At 52.1% G+C, this 25,158-nt stretch overlaps 1 protein-coding gene across 3 annotated transcripts; it reads left to right on the top strand.

The window, feature by feature from the left end:
- The first annotated feature begins 105 nt into the window (after positions 1-105).
- CHFR (checkpoint with forkhead and ring finger domains) lies at positions 106-25,053 on the top strand. 3 transcript variants are annotated; one of them, XM_030859905.3, is made up of 17 exons: positions 106-189; positions 346-489; positions 3,920-4,019; positions 6,334-6,443; positions 7,332-7,391; positions 7,518-7,736; positions 8,122-8,289; positions 10,667-10,820; positions 11,693-12,010; positions 14,502-14,644; positions 15,690-15,806; positions 16,355-16,438; positions 16,882-16,952; positions 17,895-17,982; positions 19,713-19,820; positions 20,272-20,324; positions 21,500-25,053. In XM_030859905.3, exons 2-17 carry the CDS (start codon positions 357-359, stop codon positions 21,518-21,520), a joined length of 1,947 nt encoding a protein of 648 aa, XP_030715765.1. In that variant the 5' UTR covers positions 106-189; positions 346-356; the 3' UTR covers positions 21,521-25,053. The 3 variants fall into 3 exon arrangements, with proteins under 3 accessions (XP_030715765.1, XP_030715764.1, XP_060166034.1); XM_030859904.3 differs by having other exon boundaries at positions 20,272-20,344; positions 21,500-25,050; XM_060310051.2 differs by having other exon boundaries at positions 137-170; positions 20,272-20,344; positions 21,500-25,050.
- The last annotated feature ends 105 nt before the right edge of the window (positions 25,054-25,158 follow it).

The following is a 25,158-nucleotide window of genomic DNA, read 5'->3' as shown; positions in this document are numbered from 1 at the left end:
GTCCACTCTCGAAGGCAGTCCGCCAGGTTCCGCTCTAGCCGCCGCGCTCGGTGGTTGCCACCACCAGCCAATCGCAGGGCCCGGACGCCGCTGGCCCCGCCTCACGGATCAGCTGAGGGATCCGAGATGTCCGTTGACAGCGGCGGCGGCGGCCGCGCGGCCGGTTCCGGGTTCGGCGCGGGGCGGGGGGTAAGAGGGCGGCGGGCGCGGGCGGCCGTCGGGACCCGGGTGGGGGGCTGGCGGCGCGGGCCGCGGCGGCGTGGCGCGGGCGCCGAGGAGGAGCGGCGGGCCGCAGCCTCTGCCTTCGCGGGCCGGGTCTCACCCGACGTTTCCGGGTCTCGTCAGATGTGAAGCCGATGGAGCGGCCGGGGGAAGGCGAGCAGCCGCCGCAGCAGCAGCCGTGGGGGAGACTTCTCCGCCTGGGCGCCGAGGAGGGCGAGCCGCACGTCCTCCTGAGGAAACGGGAGTGGACCATCGGGCGGAGAAGAGGTGCGGGGCGGGGAGCGGGCATGGGGGACGTGGGACGGACTGGGGGCGAGCCGGGGACGGGTACGGGCACGGGGGTGGGGACCAGGGACCCGGGATGGGGGCGGGCGACGGGGTCCGAGTGCTGGGGGACTGGAGCCGGGACCTGAGGGCGGGGGCTGGGCGAGACCGGGCCCACTGGGCTGTGGTAGGCTCCTGGGCGCGGCGCGTTCTGCTGCCCGGTTTTTCCGGGGGAATGGGCCGTCGTGTAACAGCTGCCGTTTATTCACGTATTGGTCGGCCCAGTTACTTCTGCGTGTTTCATGCAGGTTATTTAATTTTCACTGCAACGTTATGAAGTAGGTGCAATAATTTATCTCCTGGAATGCGGTTTTCTCAAGGGTATTACTACCCAAAGCATCTTCTCTGACCTTAATGGAGTGAAATTAGAAATAAGTTAGCAGAAGGAACACCGGAAAATCCACAGATATGTGGAAATTAAATAACACTCTTAACCCACCAGTGGGTCTAAGAGGAAATCAAAGGGGAAATTAGAAAATACTTTGAGATAAATAAAAATTTAATGTACCAAAACTTAGAGGATGCAGGTAAGCAGTGCTCAGAGGGAAATTTATAGCCGTAGGCAGCTACATTTTAAAAAAAAGATCTCAAGTCCCAGCTCCTAGAATAGAGCTGCTCAAATATTTGTTGATGTAATGAACGTGGGAAGCTACGGCCTTGAAGAAAGTCCTGTAACTAGTGAGAGGAAGAGCCCCCCCCACCCCCGCTTGCTGCGTCTAAACTCCTAGCGGCCATCTGGTGATTTAACCTCCCTTGTAGCTTTCCTACTGGGAGTGAAGTGCACTGATCAGGCCAACAAAAATATTTCGTTTTTCTGCAAATTAATAAGTTGTCACACTGACTTTATACTTTAAGCAAGAGATAATGAGAAAGATTAGTGTTTAAAAGCAAATGTTCTTTGATTTCATTTTACCCATCATCATGCACCTGTACCTGTTTTTGGTTGGGGTTTTTTGGGGAGACAGTCTTAAATCCCAATATCAAGTTAATTTTTTTTTTTGTTTTTACAACTTTAAAAGTATTTACATATCATTAGAAACTTTTCAAGATGTATTGTCTTTACTTGGTGTGAATGGAAGTTTGGTGAAGAGCAGAAGCCTGGAGACCACCACCCTCATGCCCCCTAGGCCACCAGCATCACCACCACCGCATAACCTGCTTTGGGCCAATTTACCTTCTGGTGCCTTTGTAGCTACTTCATGGGGTCACTGTGAAGATTAAAGGAGATCGTGAGTGAAGTGCTTAGAAGGAGCCTGCCTAAGAGTTAGCACTTAATGTTAGCCATTGTTGTTATAACACAACACTGTAGTATCATTTGACATGCTAATACAAGGAGCAAAAATGTGTTGTTGAGTTGACTCTTAATGGAAGTCCTTTCCTTGAATATATTAACCTTCCCAGCAAAACGTAGTTTGCCTGGGCTGCCATAACAAAATACCACAGATCGCGAAGCTTAAACAGCAGAAGTATATTTCTCACAGTTCTGGAGTCTAGGAAGTCCAAGATCACGGTGACAGTCAGTTTGTTTCCTGGTGAGAACCCTCTTCCTGGATTGCAGGCAGCTGCCTTCTCGCTGTGTCCTGGCCTGCTGGACCAAGAGATCTTTGGCGTCTCCCTCTTATAAATGCCTCAGCCCTATCAGATTAAGGCCCCACCCTAATGATGTCATTTAACTTTTATCATTTACAGGCCTTCTTTCTAAATACAGTCACTTTGGGGGATAGGGTCTCAGGTTGTAGAACTAGATTTATTTTAAAACTATTGCACGCCTGCTATATACAAGGCCTTATTTTGAGGAAAAGGGAGAGCTGAGTTGACGTGTGTGGAAGGATGCAGGGGTTCTCGCCTTCCCAAAGAGCTTCCCATTCTCGGGGAGTGGCAGAGATGTGTACCAACCATGGAGAGAGTAACCAACTGAACGACAAGCAGGGCAAATACCAATAGTAGAACTTTAGCAAAGGTATTTCAGTTCTCAGTTGGAATGCAGATGTTCAGGTGTGGAGAAGCCTAGTAAAACCCCACTCCGGTGACAAAGCCTGGTGACCAGCCTGGGTCTGGGACTGCAAGGAGACCATCTAAGAATGCCGTCTAAGGGGAATCACACTGTATTGCAGCACAGTCTTTGGGTCTGACTGCCTTCCCTTGGTTGGTGCTTTTGAGGTTCATCCTTGGCAGTTACATATATCAGTAGTTTGTTCCTTTTTGTTGCTGGGTGATGTTCTGCAGTGTGTTTATTAATTCACCACCAGTTGACGGGTACCAGTACTGCTTCCCACGTTTGGTTATTAAAAAATAAAGATTTATTTTTATTTTATTTATTTATTTTATTTATTTCCCTAGGTAGGGAATTACCTGGCGGTCCAGTGGTTAGGACTTTGCACTTTCACTGCCGAGGGCGTGGGTTCAATCCCTGGTCAGGTAACTAAGATCCTGCAAGCTGCAGGGCGCGGCCCAAAATAAAATAAAGGTACTATAAACCTTAGTAGCTATGGTGCAAACCTGTTATAAGGAGATTAGTGACTCAGTATTAAAACACTCCTGAAAGCTTTTATTCTTTTTTTTTTTTTTTTTTGCCGTACGCGGGCCTCTCACTGTTGTGGCCTCTCCCGTTGCGGAGCACAGGCTCCGGATGCGCAGGCTCAGCGGCCATGGCTCACAGGCCCAGCCGCTCCGCGGCATGTGGGACCTTCCCGGACCAGGGCATGAACCCGTGTCTCCTGCAACGGCAGGCGGACTCTCAACCACTGCGCCACCAGGGAAGCCCGCTTTTATTCTTTTGATTTAAGGAGAGAACAAAGCATTTGAGGGTTTTCCTCTTGGATTTGATGAGGGTATAACAATTGTATTGAGCTATAGATGCATCCCCCTTCTGTTTTAAATTTTCTTAAACGCTTACATGTGCCTATGATAATTTACTCATTCATATTTTCTGTGACTCTGTCATTGCTTTAATTTTGTGATGATTTATGAAACCTTAGGTTACACAGAAGAAATTAAGGACTAAGATACTGAAGATATTTAATAAGCCCCATAGTTTTTTTAAAGTTCTGTAATACTTATCAGGCTATCTGCATATGCGTGCATATTGTAAAAATGTCACCAAGAAGCAGCTGATGTGTAGCTGGAGGTGTTGATGGCGCATATCCTCTAGGTAAGGAGGAGTCAGAAAGGTTCAAGACATAGTCCCTGTCCCTTACTTTGGATTAACACTTAAATGCTTTTTTAAAAGTTTCTTTGTATTTGATTAAGTGCTGTCTCCGTAAGTGGGTACAACATGGGTCTTGACTTCCAGCCGCATGCTTTGTTTAAGCAAAGGGCGGTATTATGCCCGGTACCCACGGTCGTATCCAGCACGCCCCCCTCACTGTTTTAGGTTGTGACCTTTCATTCCCCGGCAATAAACTGGTCTCTGGAGATCACTGTAAAATTATAGTGGATGAAAAATCTGGTCAGGTGTCGCTGGAAGATACCAGGTAAGCTCTTTCTGAACTTCTTTCCTCTTGTAGCTTCAGGAAGCCGACTTGAAGCCAGTGAGTGCAGAGAAGAGACAAGGGCCTGCTTTCTATAGCTCAGTAGTCCGATAGGGTCTCCGGGTATTGGAAGATGTATTTTCTGGTTTCCAGGATGGGCTACTTAGTGACACTTTGGTGTCTGTGACCGTTCTTAAATGTATTCAGGTTAAAGCAAAAATAGCTCAGAAATAAGACTTAAAAGGCAGTGATACATTTTGGGTTCTTGCAAACCTATTCAAGTTAGACTTCCCCAAATCAAGAAGTCTTTCTTTTTTTTTATTATTGTTATACCACATAAGTAGTACATGAAAGTGAAAAGCTTTCCAAAATTCCACTCACCCACACAATACATACATATTTATTTTGTATTAATGAGATTATACTGTTATACTGTGTATCTATTTTACTTGGAATGTTTGCAGAGTGCTCATCACGTCCGTATGTCTAGGTCCATCTCGTCTTTTTCATTATTATATAATAACTTGTCAGCTCCCTTACTGATGGAAAGTTATTATTTTGACTTTTTCTTATTATAAATGACCCTGCAGTGACTCTCCTCCAAAACTCTTTCCATTCATGTCTGATGATTTTCCTGGGGTAAGTTTATGGGAAGGAATGCTGGGTGGAAGGTGTGAGTGGCGGACGGCCATCCAGCAGTGTGTTGAGAACACGCCTTTCCCACAAGGTGATTTTTTTTATTGTTGTGAAGGTCAAGTGCTATGAGATTCTTTGGTAAGTAGCAGTTTGAGGGATAGAAGACCAGGAATTTGGTTTTATTAGGAAGAACGGATGCTGCTTTTCCTCCTCTGATAGGTAGCAGGTCAAGTCCTGTATTTCTCAGCACAATGTACAGTAACAGTGCTGGTTCCAGAGTCTTCTTTCTGCCTCAGGCCCTGGCTCTCCCACCCTGGCCACAGGATAGTATGTGCTTCCCAAGGCTGCTGTAACGATTACCACAGGCTCAGTGGCTAAAACAGCACAAATCTGTGATCTTATAGGCCTGGGTGGTCAAAGTCCATCTCAGGTCTCATTGGCGTCAGCTCCTTATGGGGGCTCTAGGGGAGAAGCCATCCTCTGTCCTTTCCAGCTTCTAGAGGCTGCTGCCTTCCTTGGCCAAGGTGGCTGGAGGGGCAGGGGTGTTCCAGGTGGGAGGAGCCGCAGGTGCAGAGGCCCTGAGGTGCAATCAGGAAGACCCCGACGTCCACGCTGGAGAGACTGGACGTTAGCCTGAGAGCAGTGAAGAGACACCGAGGGGTTTAAACGGAAAAGTGAAATCAGACTTCTGGGTTAGAAAGAGCTTGAGGATAGGTCGTGGGGAGAGCCTGGCAGCAGAGGCCGCGGCAGTGCTGCAGCAGCTCTGCTGGTCTCTGTAAGTGGGGCTTTACTGGGAAGGCAGCCCAGCCCTCCAGGGACCTGCCACCTGTTGGTTGCAGGAGTTGGGACGGAGACAGCCTGACCGCGCAGCCTGAACTATTTCCTGCCTGGCCCTTTACAGAAGTCTAAAGTAGTGGCAGTCTGCTCAGAGGGAAAGGTGACGACACGTCTTCAGCACTGGGGGCCTTAGGAGTGGGGCCGTGGAGTTGGGGCCCATGTGGACTGAGTGCCTGAAATTGGAAAGGGGCGGGGAGGGCTTGCTCAGTTGCCGAGTTTGGCTTTTGTCAGGTGCGCTCTTCCCCTTGCCTGCGGGAGCCGCTCCTCAGGGAGGTGCCTCCTGTCCCGCCTGACCGAGGTCCCGGTGTCTCCTGGCCGTGCCTTCCCATCAGGCACTGTGGTCCCTGATTAACTGGAGTGACTTCCCAGCAGCAGGGACCGCGCTATCTTCTGCTCGGTAGCCCTGCGTCGATTTGCTTTTGCCCACAGCCCATGTCGTAGGAGGGTCAGTGCTCATGTGAGGAGTGAACTGAGCTGGGCCGCGGCTGCCGGAGCAGGGTTAGGCCTGTCGACAGAGCGTGGTGCAGAAGCAAGAGAGAAGCTGGGAATCAGAGCACGTGCTGCTGGTGGGCGTCCAGGGCTCCACCAGGAGGAGAACGTGGGGCTGGCACAGCGGAGGCGTTAAAACACTTGACACACCATTGGGCTGTGAGTGAGGGGGCAACAGGCAAGGTTCTTCTCAAGAGAATTGTAAGGTGGCACGAGTATTTACATCATTCCTATGAGTGTTCTGTCATTTGCAAAGTGGTAGTATTGAACTGCTTTCCTACTGGCTGTAGAAAAGGAAAATTTTAACTCCGAGTTGTTTTAAGTAGGATAAATTGGATTTTTGTTGTCCCTACAGCACCAACGGAACAGTAATTAACAAGCTGAAGGTTGTTAAGAAGCAGACTTGCCCTTTACAGACTGGGGACGTCATCTACTTGGTGTACAGGAAGAATGAGCCAGAACACAGTAAGGGAGGGGCGGTTCCTGGGCTGGACTCATGGGTGGTGCAGCAGGGACCTGCCACAGCGGGGAAGCATTGTGGGAAGAGGCTGTTGAAGCAGGCATTTCCTGAAGGAATGTTAGTGCTAGCTGCGTCCCCTTTTTCGTTCATGTACATTCTTGGTGTGGGTAGCGTCTGTTGAAGAATGGGAGTGTTGACCTCGTGGACTGAGCCCCAGCCATTCTTAAGAAATGCCACTGTGGCCATGAGCCACGGTCTCGATATGGTAGCCAGGGAGACGGGGTGCGGGGGGGCGGTGAGGAGGGCACCTGAGTGAGGAGAATAAGGCCTAGAATGGGGGCTGGAGGCCACGGACAGCTCTGCTTTGGGAGGCTTTACGGGAAACAGCAAAGGTTAGATGGGATATTCCGTGAGGGCTTTTCCAGCTCTGAGCATCTGCGCCTGTGTTGGCGGGAGAAGAATGATGCAGGACAGGGAGAGTTAGGGGAGTTCTTCGAAGGTTACCCCGGAAATAGGAAGAAGAGGGTGGGTATCCCCTAGACTGTCCTCAGCAGTCAAAGCCAGCCCCTGGCCACAGGGAAGGATCTTGTGTCCGGTCCTGGTGGTTTGAAATGACAAGACACAGGCTCACTCCTCCTCATCGCTTTGCTTGCCTTAGTCTGCCTCCTGACGCCGGATGGTTTTCTGAGGCTTATTTATTTTAAGTTTGGTTCAGATGTTTTGGATCACTTGCTTTAAAAATCCCTTAAACCGGGAGATGTGGTTACTAGCTGATAAGTCGAACTAGTCAACAAGGGCAAAGTGACCGTGAGGTGATGGGAGGGAGCAGAAGAGAAAGATGGGCTCTCTTGATGTGTGGCAAACGCCACTCCGGTTCGATTAATTTCCTTCAGATGTGGCATACCTCTACGAATCCTTCCATGAAAAGCAAGGCGTAACGCAAGACTCCTTCGGTAAGTGAGATTTTCGCAAAGGAGCGGGTGCATGCGTTGACTCTTCATCCGCTGGAATGTATTCCTGACGCAGCGGCTCCCCCTGCGCCCCGACTGTGTTATGCTCCTGCTTCTTTGTGCTTACAGAAGCTAATAAAGAAAACGTGTTCCACGTGACCAAAGATACCTCAGGTGCAGGGCGAGGCGACGACCCCCAGGATCCCCAGGTCCTGCCATCGCCACCCGCCACTCAGGTGTGCTTTGAGGAACCACAGCCATCAACGTCCACATCGGACCTCTTCCCCATGGCCTCTACCTCTTCCATGGAGCCCACCTCTGCAGGACGAGGGCCTCCCTCCAGCTCCGGTGAGATGGGGATCTCAGGGTGGTAGCTGCGTTGCCCTTTGTTCGCTAATCCTGCCTTGCATTGTTACGGAGACAGACAAGCCACGGAGGAGTTCAGAGGTGGTGTCAGGCATCAGGCTGTCAGTAGTAAGATTTCTGTAGGAGTAAATGTCTTGTTCCATCCCCAAGAGACAGGCTGAAGGCCAGGGACTACAATACTGTGGTATTCTTCACAGGTTATAATTCATATACTGTAAAAATCACACAAAGTGAACCCTTCCGTTTGTTTGTTTTTTAACGACATCTTGGATTACCTGCGCCTGGTTTGAATCAGTGACGCTTTGAACTGCTGTCTCTTCTTCTGAGGCAGGTGAATCAGGATGTCTCTTGTTTGTCCCTCTCACAGGCTCGAGAGGTGCAGACGTCTCCCCAAAAGGGTGTGGTCCATCTGTGGCAAGTGATGAAGTCATCATCTTCCCTTTGGCTCTCCCAGCAAGAGAGGGGGCGTCCTTTTCTCTGTCGGAACCCAAGGACCAGGAGGACTTGGAGCCCGTTAAGAAGAGAGTAAAAGCAGGTCAGAGTCCAGTGGTTGCGTGTAGCCTTGGCGCCCCGGCAGCACCGTCCCATCTGAGCCTGTTGGGGCCCCACCATCTGCAGAAGTCGGAGGACCCTGTCTTCAGCTGACACCTGTGGTACCTCAGCATCTTCCAGATGGCAATCTGGGCCTTTTCTTTCCTGTCTGCACCGTCGGGATTGAACTGTGTTTACTGTCAGGATATGCTCTTGGTCTGGAGACCACAGTCTGGGGTTGCAGCTCTGTTCTGATACAGCAGCCAGTTTTTAAGAGTATATTATCTTTAAGTGATAGTTTGAACCTTCACGTTAAAGGTGATTTTGAGAAAAATCTATACTTTAAAAGTCAAAGTTAAAAAGATTGTAAAAACTTTTGGGAATGTTGTTGGGAGGACAGTAGCTGTGAGGCAGGCCTGAGAGCTTCCCCTGGATTGAGGCAGTGTGACAGGAGGCAGGGCCTCAGAAAGAAACTGCATTATCTGATGTATTGAGTGGAAAATTGAGTTGATTGGCCTGGGGAGGTGTGGGGTGAGTCAGCAACAGGTACAAAAACATAAGTATGAAAATGGAGCCACTTTTAACTCTATGAGAAATGAAAAATTGTATAAGGAAGAAAATTATACTGTGTGAGCAGTGAATATTTAAGCATAATAATATAAATACAATATACTGAACAAATAATTGTGTTAGAATAATATTGGGAAGGAGACCCAGAGGGGCAGAGTCCTTCTCTGCTTTAATGGATGTCAGGAGATGATGTCTGAAATCCATCAGCCTAAACGTAGCATGACAATTCAGAAACACAGAGGTCCGGACCAGAAGAAACAGAAGACATGAAAGTTGTTTCCCCAAAGGAGGGAGGGTGAAGCTGAGGACAGGCTGGAGCAGAGGGCTGCTGCTTTGGTTTTCTTTTAAATATTTGACTTTTTAAATTGTAAGTATTTTTTTAATTAAAAATAAATTTAATCTCTGATTATAAAAAAAGTAAAACACACTGGCAGAAAAAAAAAAATTTAAGCTCCTGGTAACATTTGAGGGTCTGTATTTTCCAGCACCTTCCTGTGTGCATATGGGTCACATTTTTTGTTTGTTTAAACAAAAATGACTTTACACACAAATGCTATTTGACACCTGGCCTTTATCTCTCACCCGTGTATCCTGAGTGTCTTTTTTATGCTGTTAACTATTATAAAGCAAAACTTAAAACATACTGGATTATGAGACTTACTTTGAACCTTTGTAAAAATGCCCTTTAAAATACAGTGAGGGAATGGCCATCATCAAAAAATGTACAAACAATAAATGCTGGAGAGGGTGTGGAGAAAAGGAGCCCTCCTACACTGCTGGTGGGAATGTGAATTGATACAGACACTATGGAGAACAGTATGGAGGTTCCTTAAAAAACTACAAATAGAACTACCATACGACCTAGCAATCCCTCTACTGGGCATATACCCTGAGAAAACCGTAATTCAAAAAGAGTCATGTACCAAAATGTTCATTGCAGCTCTGTTTACAATAGCCAGGACATGGGAGCATCCTAAGTGTCCATCGACAGATGAATAAAGAAGATGTGGCACATATATACAATGGAATATTTCTCAGCCATAAAAAGAAACGAAATTGAGTTATTTGTAGTGAGGTGGATGGACCTAGAGTCTGTCATACAGAGTGAAGTAAGTCAGAAAGGGAAAAATGAATACCATATGCTAACACATATATATGGAATCTTAAAAAAAAAAAAAAGTTCTGAAGAACCTAGGGGCGGGACAGGAATAAAGATGCAGACTTAGAGAATGGACTTGAGGACACGGGGAGGGAGAAGGGTAAGCTGGAACGAAGTGAGAGAGTGGCATGGACGTATATACACTACCAAATGTAAAATAGCTAGTGGGAAGCAGCCGCATAGCACAGGGAGATCAGCTCAGTGCTTTGTGACCACCTAGAGGGATGGAATAGGGAGGGTTGGAGGGAGAAGCAGGAGGGAGGAGATACGGGGTTATGTGTATACATGTAGCTGATTCACTTTGTTATAAAGCAGAAACTAACACACCATTGTAAAGCAATTATGCTCCAATAAAGATGTTAAAAAAACAAATACAGTGAGGGGACTTCCCTGGTGGTCCAGTGGTTACAACTCCGAGCTTCCATTGCAGGGGGCGTGGGTTCGAACCCTGGTGTGGGTTCGATCCCTGAACTAAGATCTCACATGCCCCGCAGTGTGGCTAGTAAATAAATAAGTAAAATTTAAAGATTAAAAAAAAAATACAGGGAGGACTGGGTCTCCTGTCCACAGGTTAAGACATCTGTAAAACCAAGAGATGGAGTGCACTTCCTCCATGGTCATGATGTTGAGAACGTGTCCCTTTCCCTTGCAGATGGGGAGCCCGCCCTGAACCTGCCCCTGGTCACGGACCCGGGCGGAGACCCCCACAGTACCCTCGACGTCAGAGCTGCGACCGTGAAGCCAGACAAGATGGAGGAGACTCTCACGTGCATCATCTGCCAGGACCTGCTGCACGACTGTGTGAGGTGCGCGCGCAGGGCCCGCGGGGCCGCAGACGGGGCTGGCCTCTGCGTCAGGCCCAGGACCTGCTGCACGACTGTGAGGTGCCCCCGCAGGGCCCACGGGGCTGCAGACGGGGCTGGCGTCTGCGTCAGGCCCGCCGAGGTTACCGTAGCCATTCTCCTTGTGCGGCTGACGAGCTGAAAGCCGGGCCCGGTGACTGACGCTGCACAGGAGCCCGCGAGACGCGTGCAGTGGCTCTGACCTCAGTGACGCCAGGTCCACCTCAGCTAGAGCAGGGGAGCTGTACCGAGTGGCCAGCATCTCGTGGTTAAGGAAACACGGTAGTTAAGGTGGAGCGAAGGTGCCAGAACAAAGATCTCTCTTTGCTTCTCTGTGGGAACTTAAGAATTTGTCCGCAGTTCGGCATAAACGCGGGTCTTTGCCACCCACACCCAGTGTCTCCGCTCTTCCCGTTCCTGGTGGCCCTGGCCCCCAGTGGTCCCTGGCCCTCCTGGAGCACAGATCACCGCGTGGCCCCGGTCTCTTGTAGCTGGCAAGCGCACAGATGAAGCAGTTGTAGCCGAACGCCGTGTTTTTGCGCAGGGACTGCTTCTCAGGAGGGTCGTGGAAGGCAGGCGGCGTGCCCCTGCGTGAGCCGAGGTGCAGCCCCGCCAGCCACAGGCCCCACCACGGCGTGGGTGGGGCGCCCCAGAGCACAGGCCTGAGGCCCTGCGGAGTCGAAAGATCGGGCGGCGGGAGGCGGCGGGCAGTTGGCCCATTCTTCTGTTTTTACCCGAACCTCAGTCTGAGCAGGGCCACGTCCTCCTTCGGGGAAAGAGGCAGCATGACTCTGGGTCCCTGCTTCTCACACCCAGTGCCCGTCCTGTGCCCTCAGCCTGCAGCCCTGTATGCACACCTTCTGCGCTGCCTGCTACTCGGGCTGGATGGAGCGCTCTGCCCTGTGCCCCACCTGCCGCTGTCCAGTGGAGCGGATCTGTAAAAACCACATCCTCAACAACCTGGTGGAGGCATATCTGCTGCAGCACCCGGACAAGAGGCGCAGCGAGGAGGACGTGCGCAGCATGGCCGCCAGGAACAGGATCACGCAGGACATGCTGCAGCCCAAGGTCAGGAGGGCCTTCTCTGACGAGGAGGGGAGCTCCGAGGACCTGCTGGAGCTGTCGGACGTGGACAGCGAGTCCTCGGATGTCAGGTGAGCCTCGTGGGGGCGGGGCGGGCGGGGCGGGTCTGACTCCTCCCCAGGACCTGCTGGTCTGGGCCGCTGCTGAGGTGCAACGCTGTGGCCGAGGTGACTGTGGTGAGGCTTGCTCACGGCCCTGCCTCCTGCGACAGCCCCTTTTTTTTGGTATATGTGGAATATTTATTCTATTATTTTGTTGCTTATCTGTATATTTTTTCTAGTTTATTACGATATAACTAACATACCGCACTATGTAAGTTCAGGGTGGACAGCATAGTGCTTTGGCTTAATTACTGTGAGAGGATCACCACAGTAAGTGACACCCTTTTGTTTGCTGAGTCATCATCAAGTGCCTTGATTCACAGGCTGAGACAGACTCTGCAGAAGCACACTCACTCTCTGTAGCTTGTCTAGTGATCATATGTCCTGCACCGTAAGTTGCAGTATTTATCATCTCTTAGGATGTTATTGTAGAAAAGCCACAGTCACCTGGCAGAAGGTGCAATCCTAGGAGACATTTTTTTTTTTTTTTTTTTGCGGTACGCGGGCCTCTCACTGTTGTGGCCTCTCCCGTTGCGGAGCACAGGCTCCGGACGCACAGGCTCAGCAGCATGGCTCACGGGTCCAGCCGCCCCGCGGCATGTGGGATCTTCCCGGACCGGGGCACGAACCCGTGTCCCCTGCATCAGCAGGCGGACTCTCAACCACTGCACCACCAGGGAAGCCCTAGGAGACCTTATTTTATCTGCTGTAGAATGTTCGGGTTTTTTTCATAAATTTATTTATTTTATTTATTTTTTGGCTGCGTTGGGTCTTCGTTGCTGCACACAGGCATTCTCTAGTCGTGGCAAGCTGGGGCTACTCTTCATTGCAGTGTGCGGGCATCTCATTGAGGTGGCTTCTCTTGTTGCGGAGCACAGGCTCTAGGCCCACGGGTTCAGTAGTTGTGGCTCACAGGCTCTAGAGCACAGGCTCAGTAGTTGTGGCGCACGGGCTCAGTAGTTGTGGCTTGAGGGCTGTAGAGCGCAGGCTCAGTAGTTGTGGCGCATGGCCTCAGTAGTTGTGGCTCGCGGGCTCTAGAGTGCAGGCTTCAGTAGTTGTGGCACGCAGTCTCAGTATTTGTGGCTTGCGGGCTCTAGAGCGCACGCTCAGTAGTTGTGGCGCACGGGCTTAGTTGCTTCACGGCACGTGGGATCTTCCCGGACCAGGGCTCGAACCCATGTCCCCTGCATTGGCAGGCGGATTCTTAACCACTGCACCACCAGGGAAGCCCTCTGCTGTAGAATGTTGATGTTTCCAGACTTGGAAGTCCAGGGTATGAATTTTTGTGTTGAGGCCATAAAATTTAAAAAGACAAAACAGCTACCCCGCTCCTCAGTTTATTATCTTTGTTTCTTTCCCCCAAATTTAGCACATAATGGTCAAGCAAAAAGAAAACCAAAAATCACTTCTGGTTTGTGTGAACATTTTATTACGTATTCATCTGGCCATACATACGTGTAGTTGTACATACTTATATTTTTGCCGTTTAAAACATTTCTTTGTAATATTTTGAATTCCGAACAAAGCTGCAGTGCATGGCGTGCATTTACAGTTCAGTGCACGTGTCCAGTCATTTCTTGGAGATAAGTACGTGGAAGTAGGATGCTCAGGTCAGTAGTCTCACTGAGGGGACGCCTTGCTGGACTTCTGGCATCTGTCATGAAATGCCTGTCAGAGAGTCCTGGTGTTGGTGCCCCACAGGGTATGCAGAGGGACAGCAGTGATGCCTGCGACGCTCAGAGTAATGGGACAAACAGGTATCTTATTCCCATTTATATGTTTTTCTTACATATGAGGCTGAATATCTTCAGTGTTTCTGCATTTTCTAGTCAGGTCTCGCCTGTCCTTCCCATTGGTGGCAGGCTTGGGCAGGCGTCCTCTGACTGAGATGAGGGGAGAGTCCGTGCGTCCCTTTCCTGCAGATTCTGTTTTACCATCTGCAGATTTGAAAGCTCAGCTGAAGTGCGTACAGCTGGGTGAAAGCCCCTGCTGACAGCGGCATCCAGCCCTGGCGTGTTCTGCTCAGATTTTAACAAAAGGAAGGGTGTGCACTGGGCGGGCATCAAACCTGTGAGAGCGCGTCCTGCCCAGTGTGGAGACAGGGTGGCTTTGCCCCCAGGGATGGCTCAGTGGGGCGAGGGGCAGGGAGAAGACATCTCAGTACCCCAGGAGTGGCCGAGGGCTCCGGGAACGTGCGGGAAAGGGGGGCTGGGAGGTGGCGGGGAGGAGAGCCTGCCGACTGCTGCTGTGCAGGATGTGCGCCGAGCCATCCTTCCCTTCTGCACACACTGGGTGCAGCACCTGGTGCAGGGCTGGGGCACGCAGGCAGGGCAGGGCCGGTGAGCGAGTATCTGGGTCTTGCCCCGTCACCAGGGCTGGGCCGTCGTTGCCGCCACCCTTACACACGGCCAGAGCAGGTGTCTCCTCTTTCCTCCAAGCTCCGGGTTTTCTTCCCTTGCAGTCAGCCGTACATCGTGTGCAGACAGTGCCCCGAGTACCGCAGGCAGGCGGGGCGGCCCCTTCCCTGCCCAGGGCCCGGCAGTGAGCCAGGGGCACCGCAGGCCCCTGGGGATGCACCATCGACGTCCGCCAGCATCACGACAGGTGAGACAGCCACACCTTCCATGCTGTCCCGACCATTCGGGAAGCGGGTGGCACTTCTGCGGGCTCCTCTCTGCTCGAATGGCTCGTTGCTTCTCATAACCTGTTTGGAGCTAAGAAACCCGATAATTAACTTCATTTGTGGGCCTCGGCACCTGGACACACCCAGGGATTCAGTCCTGATTCTAACACTTACTCCCCACCCCGCCCAGCCCACTACCTCAGGGCAGTCGGCATCCCCCGTGGTGCTCACACCAAAGCCAAAAGGACCATCACACACAGGCCCCTCCAGTGAGGGACTGGCCTCTTTCCAGCAACAGGACATGATGTTACCAGAGCCGCCCTGAGCTATCTGTTCGATGCCCGTTTCAGTGGGCAGGTCCCCAGGTGCCCTCGAGAAAGGGAAGGTGGACACGTGGACTGTGGTTTGTGGTCCTGCGTTGTAGGGCCTGGCCTCTCTGCCACCGTCAGCCTGAGCCTGTCAAGAGGCCACTGACCTAAGGATTGCGACCCAGAGCCGCGTTCTTAACCATCTTCCACGATGCTGTGCCATGGCTCTTGGGGGCTTCCTTGTAGGCCCCTCAGGTAGGGATGGCTGGGGCAGCGTGTGGAAGGCCCCACTGGGACCGTAATGCAGTGTGCACAGGCAGAGCCTCGTGCGGTGCGTGAGTGACGGGGGGCCGGGCCACGTGGACACAGCTCCTGGTCCAGGGTCAGCCAGCAGGGACTAGAGAAATCGCTTTACTGTTCTCTGGGCTGTCCTTCCTTTATGGGAAATGGTAAAAAACCTTCATGTGATCTTTGAAATCTTGCTACAACTACTGAACCAGCAGATAACTTCGGTCATTTTTCAATCTATTTAAACTTCTTAGTTTGAGTGGTAGACCGTCACTTGGCTGTAGGAAAATAGGCCTGAGTTCTGTCCGGGTTTTCTTGTAGGTCTGTGTCCTCGTGCATACCTTACAGCTGCCCCTCTAGGTGTGGTCTGAGCCGCTCTTGCTGCCCGTGTGCTGGCGGCACCAGCCTGAGCGTCCTCTCTGTTCCACAGCCCAGGACTACGTGTGTGCCCTGCAAGGAAGCCACGCCATATGCACCTGCTGCTTCCAGCCCATGCCCGACCGGAGGGCGGAGCGCGAGCGGGACCCCCGCATCGCCCCCCAGCAGTGTGAGTGAGGGTGTGGGTGTGCGCCGTCTCCCCGGCGCCCCTCTCCACCTCGGAGCCGCTCCTGTGTGTCCTTCCAGCTCAGGTTTCAAGAGTGTCGTGGACTTCTCTGTGTGGTGTGAAGTAAGGGCGCAGCTCTGTTTCCACCTGCGTCGTCAGGTGTCTCTGCGGGACCACGTTGAATAATCTATCTTTTCCCACCGGTTGATAACCCCGCCCCCGTCATACACTAAGTTTACACACACGGGGGGCTCTCTTTCTGGATCTTGTATCTGACGTGTGTCCCCACAGTAGTTCTCCAATGTGTCATTTTATTCTATTCTATTCCATTCTATTCTGTTCACTGTGTGACTTTCTGGACCGCAGATCCCTGACTAGGGATTGAACCCGGGTCCAAGGTGTCGCTTTAAAGTCTAACGGATTAACTACATGGTGCTTTAATTTACAGTCTTTGGATCACTATGAAAATCGAGCTTGTCATTTATTTACCAGTCCCTTGAGCCTTCTCCTCGCTGGATGGCGTGACCGGTGCTTGTGCTCTGTGTCCGCAGGTGCCATCTGCCTGCAGCCCTTCTGCCACCTGTACTGGGGCTGCGCCCGGACCGGCTGCCTCGGCTGCCTGGCCCCGTTCTGCGGTAATGCTGGCCCTGCCGTCGATCGCCGCCACCTTCCCCTGTTCTCTCGTGCACTTGAGGCCAGTGCTGGGCTGGCCGTGTGCCCGAGGAGGGAGAGGCCACGTTGGTCACCATGAGTTGGCCCCTTTCCCTGGTGGTCTGCGTAGGTTTGCGAGCGTCAGTGAGGGGGACGCTGAGTCATGCACGAGGACCACCCCCACTAAAAAATCGTGTCCGGACTTCACTACCCCAGACCAGGGGCTGCACAGACTGGCTGTTTCTGGGGGGAGTGGAATGGAAGTCCTTTTACTTTTTCTCTGCTTGAAGTTGTATTTTGTCATGGAACTTTTTATTCTTTGTAGACTCCATAATGAAGGAAATTTGGTTATCTTAACTGTTGGGTGAACGGTGCTTTCGTAAAGTGTGTATGAAACAGATAACACTGCTTCCCTCCGTCCTGACAGAACTCAACCTGGGCGACCGGTGTCTGGACGGGGTGCTGAGCAACAACAACTACGAGTCGGATGTCCTGAAGGTACAGGCGCGGCGAGGCCAGCGGGAGGCCTTCAAGGACCCGCCAGTGACCTCATGACCCTGCACTTCTGACTAGTGCTGCCACTGTATCTGCTTATCCCTATATTCCCCCCAAATAGGTATTCCTTCACACCCGCCACACAGGAAGCCACAGGAATTGTGTCCCACAGTTCCAGCTCCTGCTTGGTCTGCGCGGAGTGGGGCATGGCGCGGCCGGCCCTCGGGTGGAACCAGGACTGCCCCTCGCTCTCTTCCCGCGTTGCAGGGGGCAGCCGGCTTTTAGAACTTCAGTGCTTAACGTGCACATCAGTCTCTTGCCAGGAGCCTTGCCTTCACCTGGATCATGTGCGGCATCGGCCGCAGGGTGAATGGCAGGCACCTCAGCACGGCGGTACTCAGGCTAGATGTCCACAGGGCCTTTCTTGTAGGTTTGCACAGAAGGAGCCAAGCAGCTCCACGTGTCTTGAGGGCAGAGCACAGATCCAGACCCTGGCTTCCTTGTCATGTGGTCATGGGTCATGTTCTGCACTGTGGCCACTCCGGCCAAGGTTAGGTGTCTCGCTGCTCCTGTGCTAGGAATGTCTTTGCAGAATTTCAGAGAGAGTGTGTTACCTCTTACGCTCGAGGTTGTAAAGCTAGCCTGCCTTTTGAGACTCAGAAGAAGCACCTTGGACAAAAATCTTGTGCAGTAGTGTGTGGATGTGATACCACGTCTGTCCCAGGCCTCCTGGTCCGCGAGGCTACCTGGGCCGTCCAGGCTGTGGTCCTGGAAGCAGGCCCCCTAACTGCACGCAGTGCTCGCCCTCTGCAAGTGCCCACCACGTTTAGGTGCTTGGCTTTACCCACCTTCCAGGGCCTTTTATGAAATGTCAATCCTTTTTGCCATTTTAGTGTTTCTTTCTCCAAGCTTGTGTTTCTTCTCTTGCCCGTTTCCCTGTTACAGAATTATCTGGCCACCAGGGGTTTGACGTGGAAAAACATGTTGACCGAGAGCCTCGGGGCTCTACAGAGGGGAGCGTTCCTGCTGTCTGGTAAGCCGCGTTGTGCCTGCTCTCCCGCACCGACAGCGGTGCTTTCCAGGGCAGCTCTGCCTCTGGTGAACCAGCCACACCCGCCAGGCCGCACGCCAGCAGTACTGCTTGTCGGCTTCCCACGCTCACACCTGAGACCTCCGCCCACCCTGGCAGACAGACACACACAAAGGTCCTACTACTCTTGGGTTTCTTTCTTTATGTTGGGTTTGAGTCGACATGACACATTCTGGAATCTTTTCTCGCACAGGGGAGGGAAGGGGCACAGCTGGAGAGGTGTTGGCCCTACCGCTTGTCAGCGTTGACGTCCTGGGGCTTGTTGTTCCCAAACCCTCGCGGTCCTTGGTGCCTGTCCCTCAGTGCGTGGGTGACTCAGTGAAGGCTCGCCCCCTCTCCCAGGGACACCCAGTGCATTGTGAAATGTGAATTTTTGTCACTAAGGGAGGGTGCAGAAAAATCAGCAAGTGATTTTTTTTTCCTAAGACATGAATTATTATGAAAGACTTGAGAGGTTTGCTGGGAACCCTTCTAAGCTGTTTTTGGACACATTCTAGTGAATGTCTTGGGTTTTCTCTGCTGCGACGGCTCTGTGTGGTTGGGTCTTAAGTCCTTGTGCTTTTTAATGGCTATTTTTATAAGAATGACGTGGTTCACAAAGAAAATGTAAGTGGTACAAGGAAGTCTGAAGGATAAAGTGAAAATCACTAGAAATCCCATCGCCTAAAAATATACCCAGTGATAATACTTTCACGATCACCCTTCCAAGTACATGTACCCATGTGTGTGTATAATTTGTATGAATGAAATCCTATCGGATATGCTTTTAATAAGCTATTCACTCACCAATATATCTTGGATCCTTCCTATGTCACTAAAGATCTATACCGTGATTGTTAGTTAGCATCCTGATACCGTCGTTCATGTAGCCAGTTCGTTAGCAAAGGATATTTCAGTTGTTTCCAGCTTTTCACTGTGTGAAACAACACTGAAGCTGCCAAGCATGCAGTCCTGTAGGTTTAACAGTTGTACCCTTAGGATAATAAACAGGGCTGCTGGAGGCACGGTTGAGGTGTGCCTGGGGCCTGAGGGCCAGCATCCCCTGAGCCCATCAGCTGCGTGTTTGCCTTCGAGGCCTTGTAAATATGAAAGAGGCAAATGGTGAGGTATCATTGTTTTATCTGCCATATTTGATTATTAATGAAATTGAAGATCTTTTTGTTTTACGGGCCATTTGCTTGTCTGTGTCCTTGGTCCATATTTATGTTAGGCTATTTGAACTTGGGAGGTATGGATTTGTGTGATATCTTTGTTAATTAAGGGTACAACACATTGTCATTTGTGCTGAAAATACGTTCTCTGCTATTTCATTAGTATTTCGTTTTTGTTGTACGTGTTTCCATTGTGATGTTTAAACTGTAGGCAGTCACATTTACAAATCCTTTCCTCTGTGCCGTTCGGTTTTCATGTTGTAGTTGGAAATAGCTCAAGAGAAGAACATTCATTCCTCTTAGTACTTTTCTAGATGTTTTTGAATATTTGAATTTTTAATCCAGGTGGAATTATTTTGCCATAAGGAAGTAAGTTGGTATCTAGGTTGGTTTTGTTCTCGTGTTCCAAACGTCCAGCCCTTTGTCTCCGGCCAGTCTGTGGATCATGCACTGGTCCCCCAGCAGTTTGCAAGGCCGCGTCTATTTTGCCGCCATGCTTGTAAGAGGCTGTGTTCCTTCTAGATTACAGAATCACCGGGAACACCGTGCTGTGCTACTGCTGTGGCCTGCGGAGCTTCCGCGAGCTGACCTACCAGTATCGGCAGAACATCCCTGCTTCTGAGCTGCCGGGTAAGGAGACCCCTGCCCCTACCCCCACCTGGCCCACAGCTCAGTTCTCTTTGCATTGGCTCCTACTCTCCTTTGCAATAGCTAGATAGCCTGTGTGGGCCTTTGCTCTGTGTTCTTAGCGGACGTCTGCGTCGGCCAGGGACACGGGCGGGTCTCAGGGCCGTCCCTGCCTGGTGCCTGCTCAGGCTCTGGGTCTCTGAAGCAGGTTGCTAAAACAAGATGCCCAAAAAACGTCCTATGGGCAACCGGAGTCATCTCATTTCTAACCTGGGTTTTCAGCTGAACATTTTTTTCCATTCCTGGAGAACAGTGCAAGGAAACGAGCTGTGAAGTGTGACGAAGCGCTGTGCGTTTGAGCTGCAGTGTCTCTTTGGCCTTGGCTTAAATTCACTAGGCTGAGTCTGTGAGTGTGGTATGTGTGTCACACGTGTTCACTTTTTTCTCTCCCTAGTGGCCGTAACATCCCGTCCTGATTGCTACTGGGGCCGCAACTGCCGCACTCAGGTGAAGGCCCACCACGCAATGTGAGTGCGGCACGGGGGCGGGGGCCGGGCCGGGGCTGAAGGAGTCCCCTGCAGAGAGGCAAACCCACACTTTCCCTACAGGAAGGTGCTCTTCTTTAAGCGTTTTGGCCAAGTTGATATCGCAGCTTTTAGGGATGTGCGTGAACTAGTCAGCTCTTTACTTATAAACTAATTTAGTTGTCATGCTTTTATAAAGTCACATAGTATATATCAATAAAAAATCATCACTTAGACACTCTGCTTTTCTGTTATCTCATTTCATGAAACGTTGGCATACAAACGTTCACCTCCTGCTCCACCCCTATGTGCCCAGCGCACAGGCGGCCATCCCCAGCCCACACGTTCAAGGTTTAGCACTTTCCGAATCCATGGCTGAGGTCACTGAGAACTCCCATCCCGAGCCACGCCGCCGTGCACCTGGGTCTACCTTTGGTGCCGTGATGGCTCGCAGGCTCTCGCTGGGAGTGTCCCATGGGGTCTTTAGAGGCTGTTCACGTTGACGTGCACGCTGCCACGCGCGGTGGCCCATGGGAGCAGGCTCGCCTACGCTTTCAAACCGTAAGGGAAGCAATCACATAAATGAGTCCTGAGGATGGATGCTGTGTGGGGCAACTGTAACCCCAGACAGCCACTTGAGCCTCAAGTGGAAGTACTTGAGAGAGCGCCCCTGGCTTAGGAGTCATCATGAGGGCTCCGGAAAGGCGGCTGCCTCTGAGGGAGTGATTTGGCGGAATAAAAGGCTTGCTTTGTATGCGAGCATTAACTGTGTGGAAGAGACCATTTTATTCTAAGAAAAGAGATTTCAGCAGTAACAGGCTAACCCTTCTCAGTAAACACTTGGGTCAGGGCAGCAAAGATACAGTCGTCTTCTTGGAGAGGAGGTGGCGTCAGCCCCGCCAGGTCACCCGCAGTGCCTTGGGGATGCTTTGAGTCTCTGGGAATTACCTAAATGTTCCACTTACATTTTAAAATTTAAAAAAGGAGAAAAGAGGCTGCGTTTGGGGCTAGTTTCTTTGATGGTATGAGAGACAAGCCCTTGCAAACCCCCAAGCACAGGGTTGCTTCTCCTGTAGCTCCCCCAGGCGCAATTCAGAATTCCTTTGTTGAACGTGTCTCTGATGCCCTCTTGTGTATTTCACCGTTGTCTCCCTGCAGGAAATTCAATCACATCTGTGAACAGACGAGGTTCAAGAACTAAACATCCAGGGAGGCAGCACAATGGCTTGGGAGTATTGCCGGTCAACGACAGTGTCTCAGAAAATACTGAATACAGACGCTTTAAGAGCATTTCACAGTGCCCCTCAGGGGACGCCGGGGGTCTCTGCTTCGGGCACTCTGGTGCGACCTTTCTCTTGTGGAGTGAGACCCTCTCGGCGAGAGCCCCTACCAGTGGTGCCCAGAGCCCTGGGCCAGAGCAGGAGCTGTCAGCCGTCCCCTCCTGTTGAAGACGACCACAAGCTTTGCTCTCTGTACCTTTCGCACAGCCATGGTCAAAGCAGACGTCTCTCTTCAAGAAAAGTGCCCTGGGAGAAGAAGGGCAATTTGTCAGAAATGCTGTGCTGTTTGAGGGAAGGGAACAAAGTTTCCAGCTGGGGCGCACACAGCGGCTGACCTGTGCACTTTCATAGGTTTGGTGCTCATCTCCTAATACGACTTAAATATCGCAAACTGTAGCACAAATGATATAACTTATAATTTACAAGTTGACTAAAATGGGAGATAGTATGATATTTGAAAGAATAAGCATATGTTTCTGTTTATAAAAGAAAAATCATCAGACGTCCAGGGACCCCAGCTCCAAGGGCATGATTGGGTCACTGCCACGCCGGGCTCCTCAGCACAACTGCAGCCCTGCCAACCTGTCCCGCCTTCTTCACTCCTCCCCTGCGGCCGGGGCCGGGGTGGCCCAGGGACCTGGGGTGCAGGTCGTCCCTGGTGGTGCCCCGGCCTGCCAGTAGCAGCTTCTTCCCACCGAGAGCTTCCACAAGTCCTTGCCCTTTCCGCCTGCTATGGGTTTGCCGTGTCATCTGGAATAATACTTGAAATTTTATTGTTTAAAAAAAAAAAAGTTTTTTATCAGTTGTTGAAATCACCCGTTAACGTTTGTTTGCAAAATTGTACCTTTTTTGCTTCTTCTCAGGAATACGATTTTCAACGTTGTGTTGCTCTTGATACAGACTCTGAGAAGCAGCGCTCCGTGGAAGAAGGCCTCCTTCCTGCGTTCTAATAAACAAGCCGTGTCTGTTTCTCTCCCCGGCACGTTCGTTCATGTGCTGGTTGTGATGTGCTCCCTCCTGTCACGGTGGGACCGGCTGCAGGCGTCACTGGTTACCTGCTGACTAACAAAGAGCCCACCCCGGGGGGCTCTACTTGGATTAGCCTCGCAGGCCCTGCAGGCGCGTGTGACCTGGGGTCAGGGCCCGGGTCTGAGCATTTGGGAAAAGGCACGGGTTCCCTTGGATCCGCCAACCCCGACTTGGTCCCAGGTTGAAGGCACGGCTTTGTGTCTAAGCCCCGGCCTGGCTCGTGCGGGCACGAAGCTGCCCTCCATGCTTAGGACCTTGACTCATCACCCCCTTCACTTCTGACCCTGACCCCTCCCTCAGACTAAGAACAGAGACGCAGGCCCCGTAGCAGATGTAGCAGCGCTCTTGGCCAAGGCTTAAACACGCAGCCTTCCGTGGGCTACGCTGGATCCGTCAGCGAAGGGCAGGGCATGCACCACGTCAGACTGCTGGTCCCCGGTGCCGGCCCGACTGCAGTGGAACTTGGATTCCCCACTTCTGACAAGCACACCGGGGTCAGAACGGAGCTTGTCAGCTCTGACCTGAGGCAGGAGCCCGGGCCGGGGTGGTGGTTCTCCAGGCTTGCTGACAAGCTGTTTTACAGGGCGCACCGTGCGGTGTTTCTGCAACTTTTCTCTACTTCCTGTTCCGTGACACACACACCCCCGCCCCCTGCCGCATCCAGCCCACAGTGGGTTGGAGCCTGCTGTGTGCTCGTGTCCTGGTGGCTCAGCTCGTGCCCGATGACTCCCGTGTGCTTGTGGCCGGCTCCTTGGGCCCAGCCCGCGTCCTCGTACAGCCTTGCTCAGCCCATCCCCAGACCTGTGTCCCTCTTGGGCTCCTGGTGCCCCCGTCAGACGGGCTGGCCCTGCCTGCGCTTCCCATCTGCTGGGCATCCTCCAGGGGCTGCACACTTGCCCTTCCTGGCCTGTGGGTTCAAGCTCCCAGGCAACCACCTGGAGTCCTCTTCGGGCCAGCCTCTGTCAGCGCTCCTGGTGTGACCAAGGACCCAGCAGGTCATCTTAAATACCTCATAGCTAACAGGATTGGAATCACAGGCCCAGATCTGAGAGCCCCAGCATGACATCGGTGGATCTTGCCCCAGGGAAGTGCCCAAACAGAGAGAGTGGATTCTGAGCCAGGCCTCTATCAGTGGGGGCACTGCAGCCAGACCAGTCTTCATGCAGCCAGCAGAGAAGACGCCCAGGAAAGCTCAGGTTCTGAATCAGGATTGCTGCTGCAGAGGGCACCAGCAGCCCAGCACCAAGCAGCTGACCTGTGCTCTGGAGGAAGGAAGAGAAAATGGGGGATGGATTGGGTTTGAAAGTCCAGAGTGAGCCTGACTTCCAGCGCGGCTGGATGCGAGACCCTTCTCTTCCTGTGTGTGGTGGCCGCTTCCCAGACCTCAGCCTTCCTCCAAGCTGACACAGGTGAACTGGTGGCCTCCCCACCAGTTCGAACAGAAGCCTGTCCCTGACCCCCAAGCTGATGAGCAGCGGGACCCAAGCCTCTCACCGCCTTCTAGCCGCCAGCACCCCGTAAGCAGGTGGGGCTGGGGGAAGGCAGGCTCCAGTGTCACCAGCGAAAAAGCAGACTGACTGCTGGGCCAGGCAGCCCGCTAGAGCTCAGCCCGTCCCAGGCCTGACGGTGACGGGAACCGTGCTGCTGGGCCTCGGTTACTCCCCCGGAAGTGCCGGCCTGCAGTGGCATTCGTAGCTCCCTGCAGAATTAAGTCCGAGGCCCTCAGCACACAGGGCTGCCACCCAATTCGGCCTCTGTGGCTCTGTCTCCTCATTCCCACCCCTTCCCGGCCCCTCTGAGATGGAAGCCATGAAGTACACACCGTGAGGGGTGTTGAGGACCCCCCAGTCGAGCCGTCCAGCGCTCCCTTGGGCGTGCCACGTGCCGGTTCATTTCTCTGTTGCAAATGGACGTCCTTTCCATCCTGTTCCTCGGGACGCTGGCAAAGCAAATGCAGCAGAGATGAGCTGTGCGCGTTCCTTCCCACTCTTAGCCTCTGCCCTGGGTCCCAGTGGAGCTGGGAAGCTGGAGGGAGGCCCAGCCCCGCGGATCTGCCAGCTGAAAGTCCTGACCTGCAGAAGGACCTCGTGGCCAGCTCCCAGGGGACAACTGTCACCATCTCAGGAATGACTCCCACTGGTAACTGAAACACAGCCCTTCAGAAAATTGTATAAACTTGGAATTCTCAAGTTATGATTAAACAAAGGTAATAAGCACTCAGGACTCAGCCCTTCTTGATAAACGTGCGCATCTGGCTGTTCCCTCGGCTCCCGAGGGCGTCTACGACTATACCTGTAGGTTCTCTGCGGTGCTGCCTTTGATCCGGTCTGTGGACCTCACTGTTGGTAGCTTGAAACTGGCCCCACTAGGAGTATTTACACCATGGAAATGGGTAATTGCTGCAAATCAGGGTCATTTTGTTGTTTTCTGGAGAGAAGGTTGTTAAACACCAGCATGCCACTGCCCCCAACCAGTATAATCGTGAGAAATAATAGTTGTTTGAAGCCA

Source organism: Globicephala melas, chromosome 13 (assembly GCF_963455315.2).
Source record: "Globicephala melas chromosome 13, mGloMel1.2, whole genome shotgun sequence".
Lineage (NCBI taxonomy): Eukaryota > Metazoa > Chordata > Mammalia > Artiodactyla > Delphinidae > Globicephala > Globicephala melas.
Note: the sequence above shows the minus strand (reverse complement) of the source record. Positions and strands in the feature narration are given on the sequence as shown.

Coding starts and splice junctions, on each gene's coding strand:
- CHFR (XM_030859904.3), top strand. CDS start 357: ATGGAGCGGCCGGGGGAAGGCGAGCAGCCGCCGCAGCAGCAGCCGTGG. Junction 490..3,919: donor GACCATCGGGCGGAGAAGAG/GTGCGGGGCGGG, acceptor TCACTGTTTTAG/GTTGTGACCTTTCATTCCCC. Junction 7,392..7,517: donor CGTAACGCAAGACTCCTTCG/GTAAGTGAGATT, acceptor TTGTGCTTACAG/AAGCTAATAAAGAAAACGTG.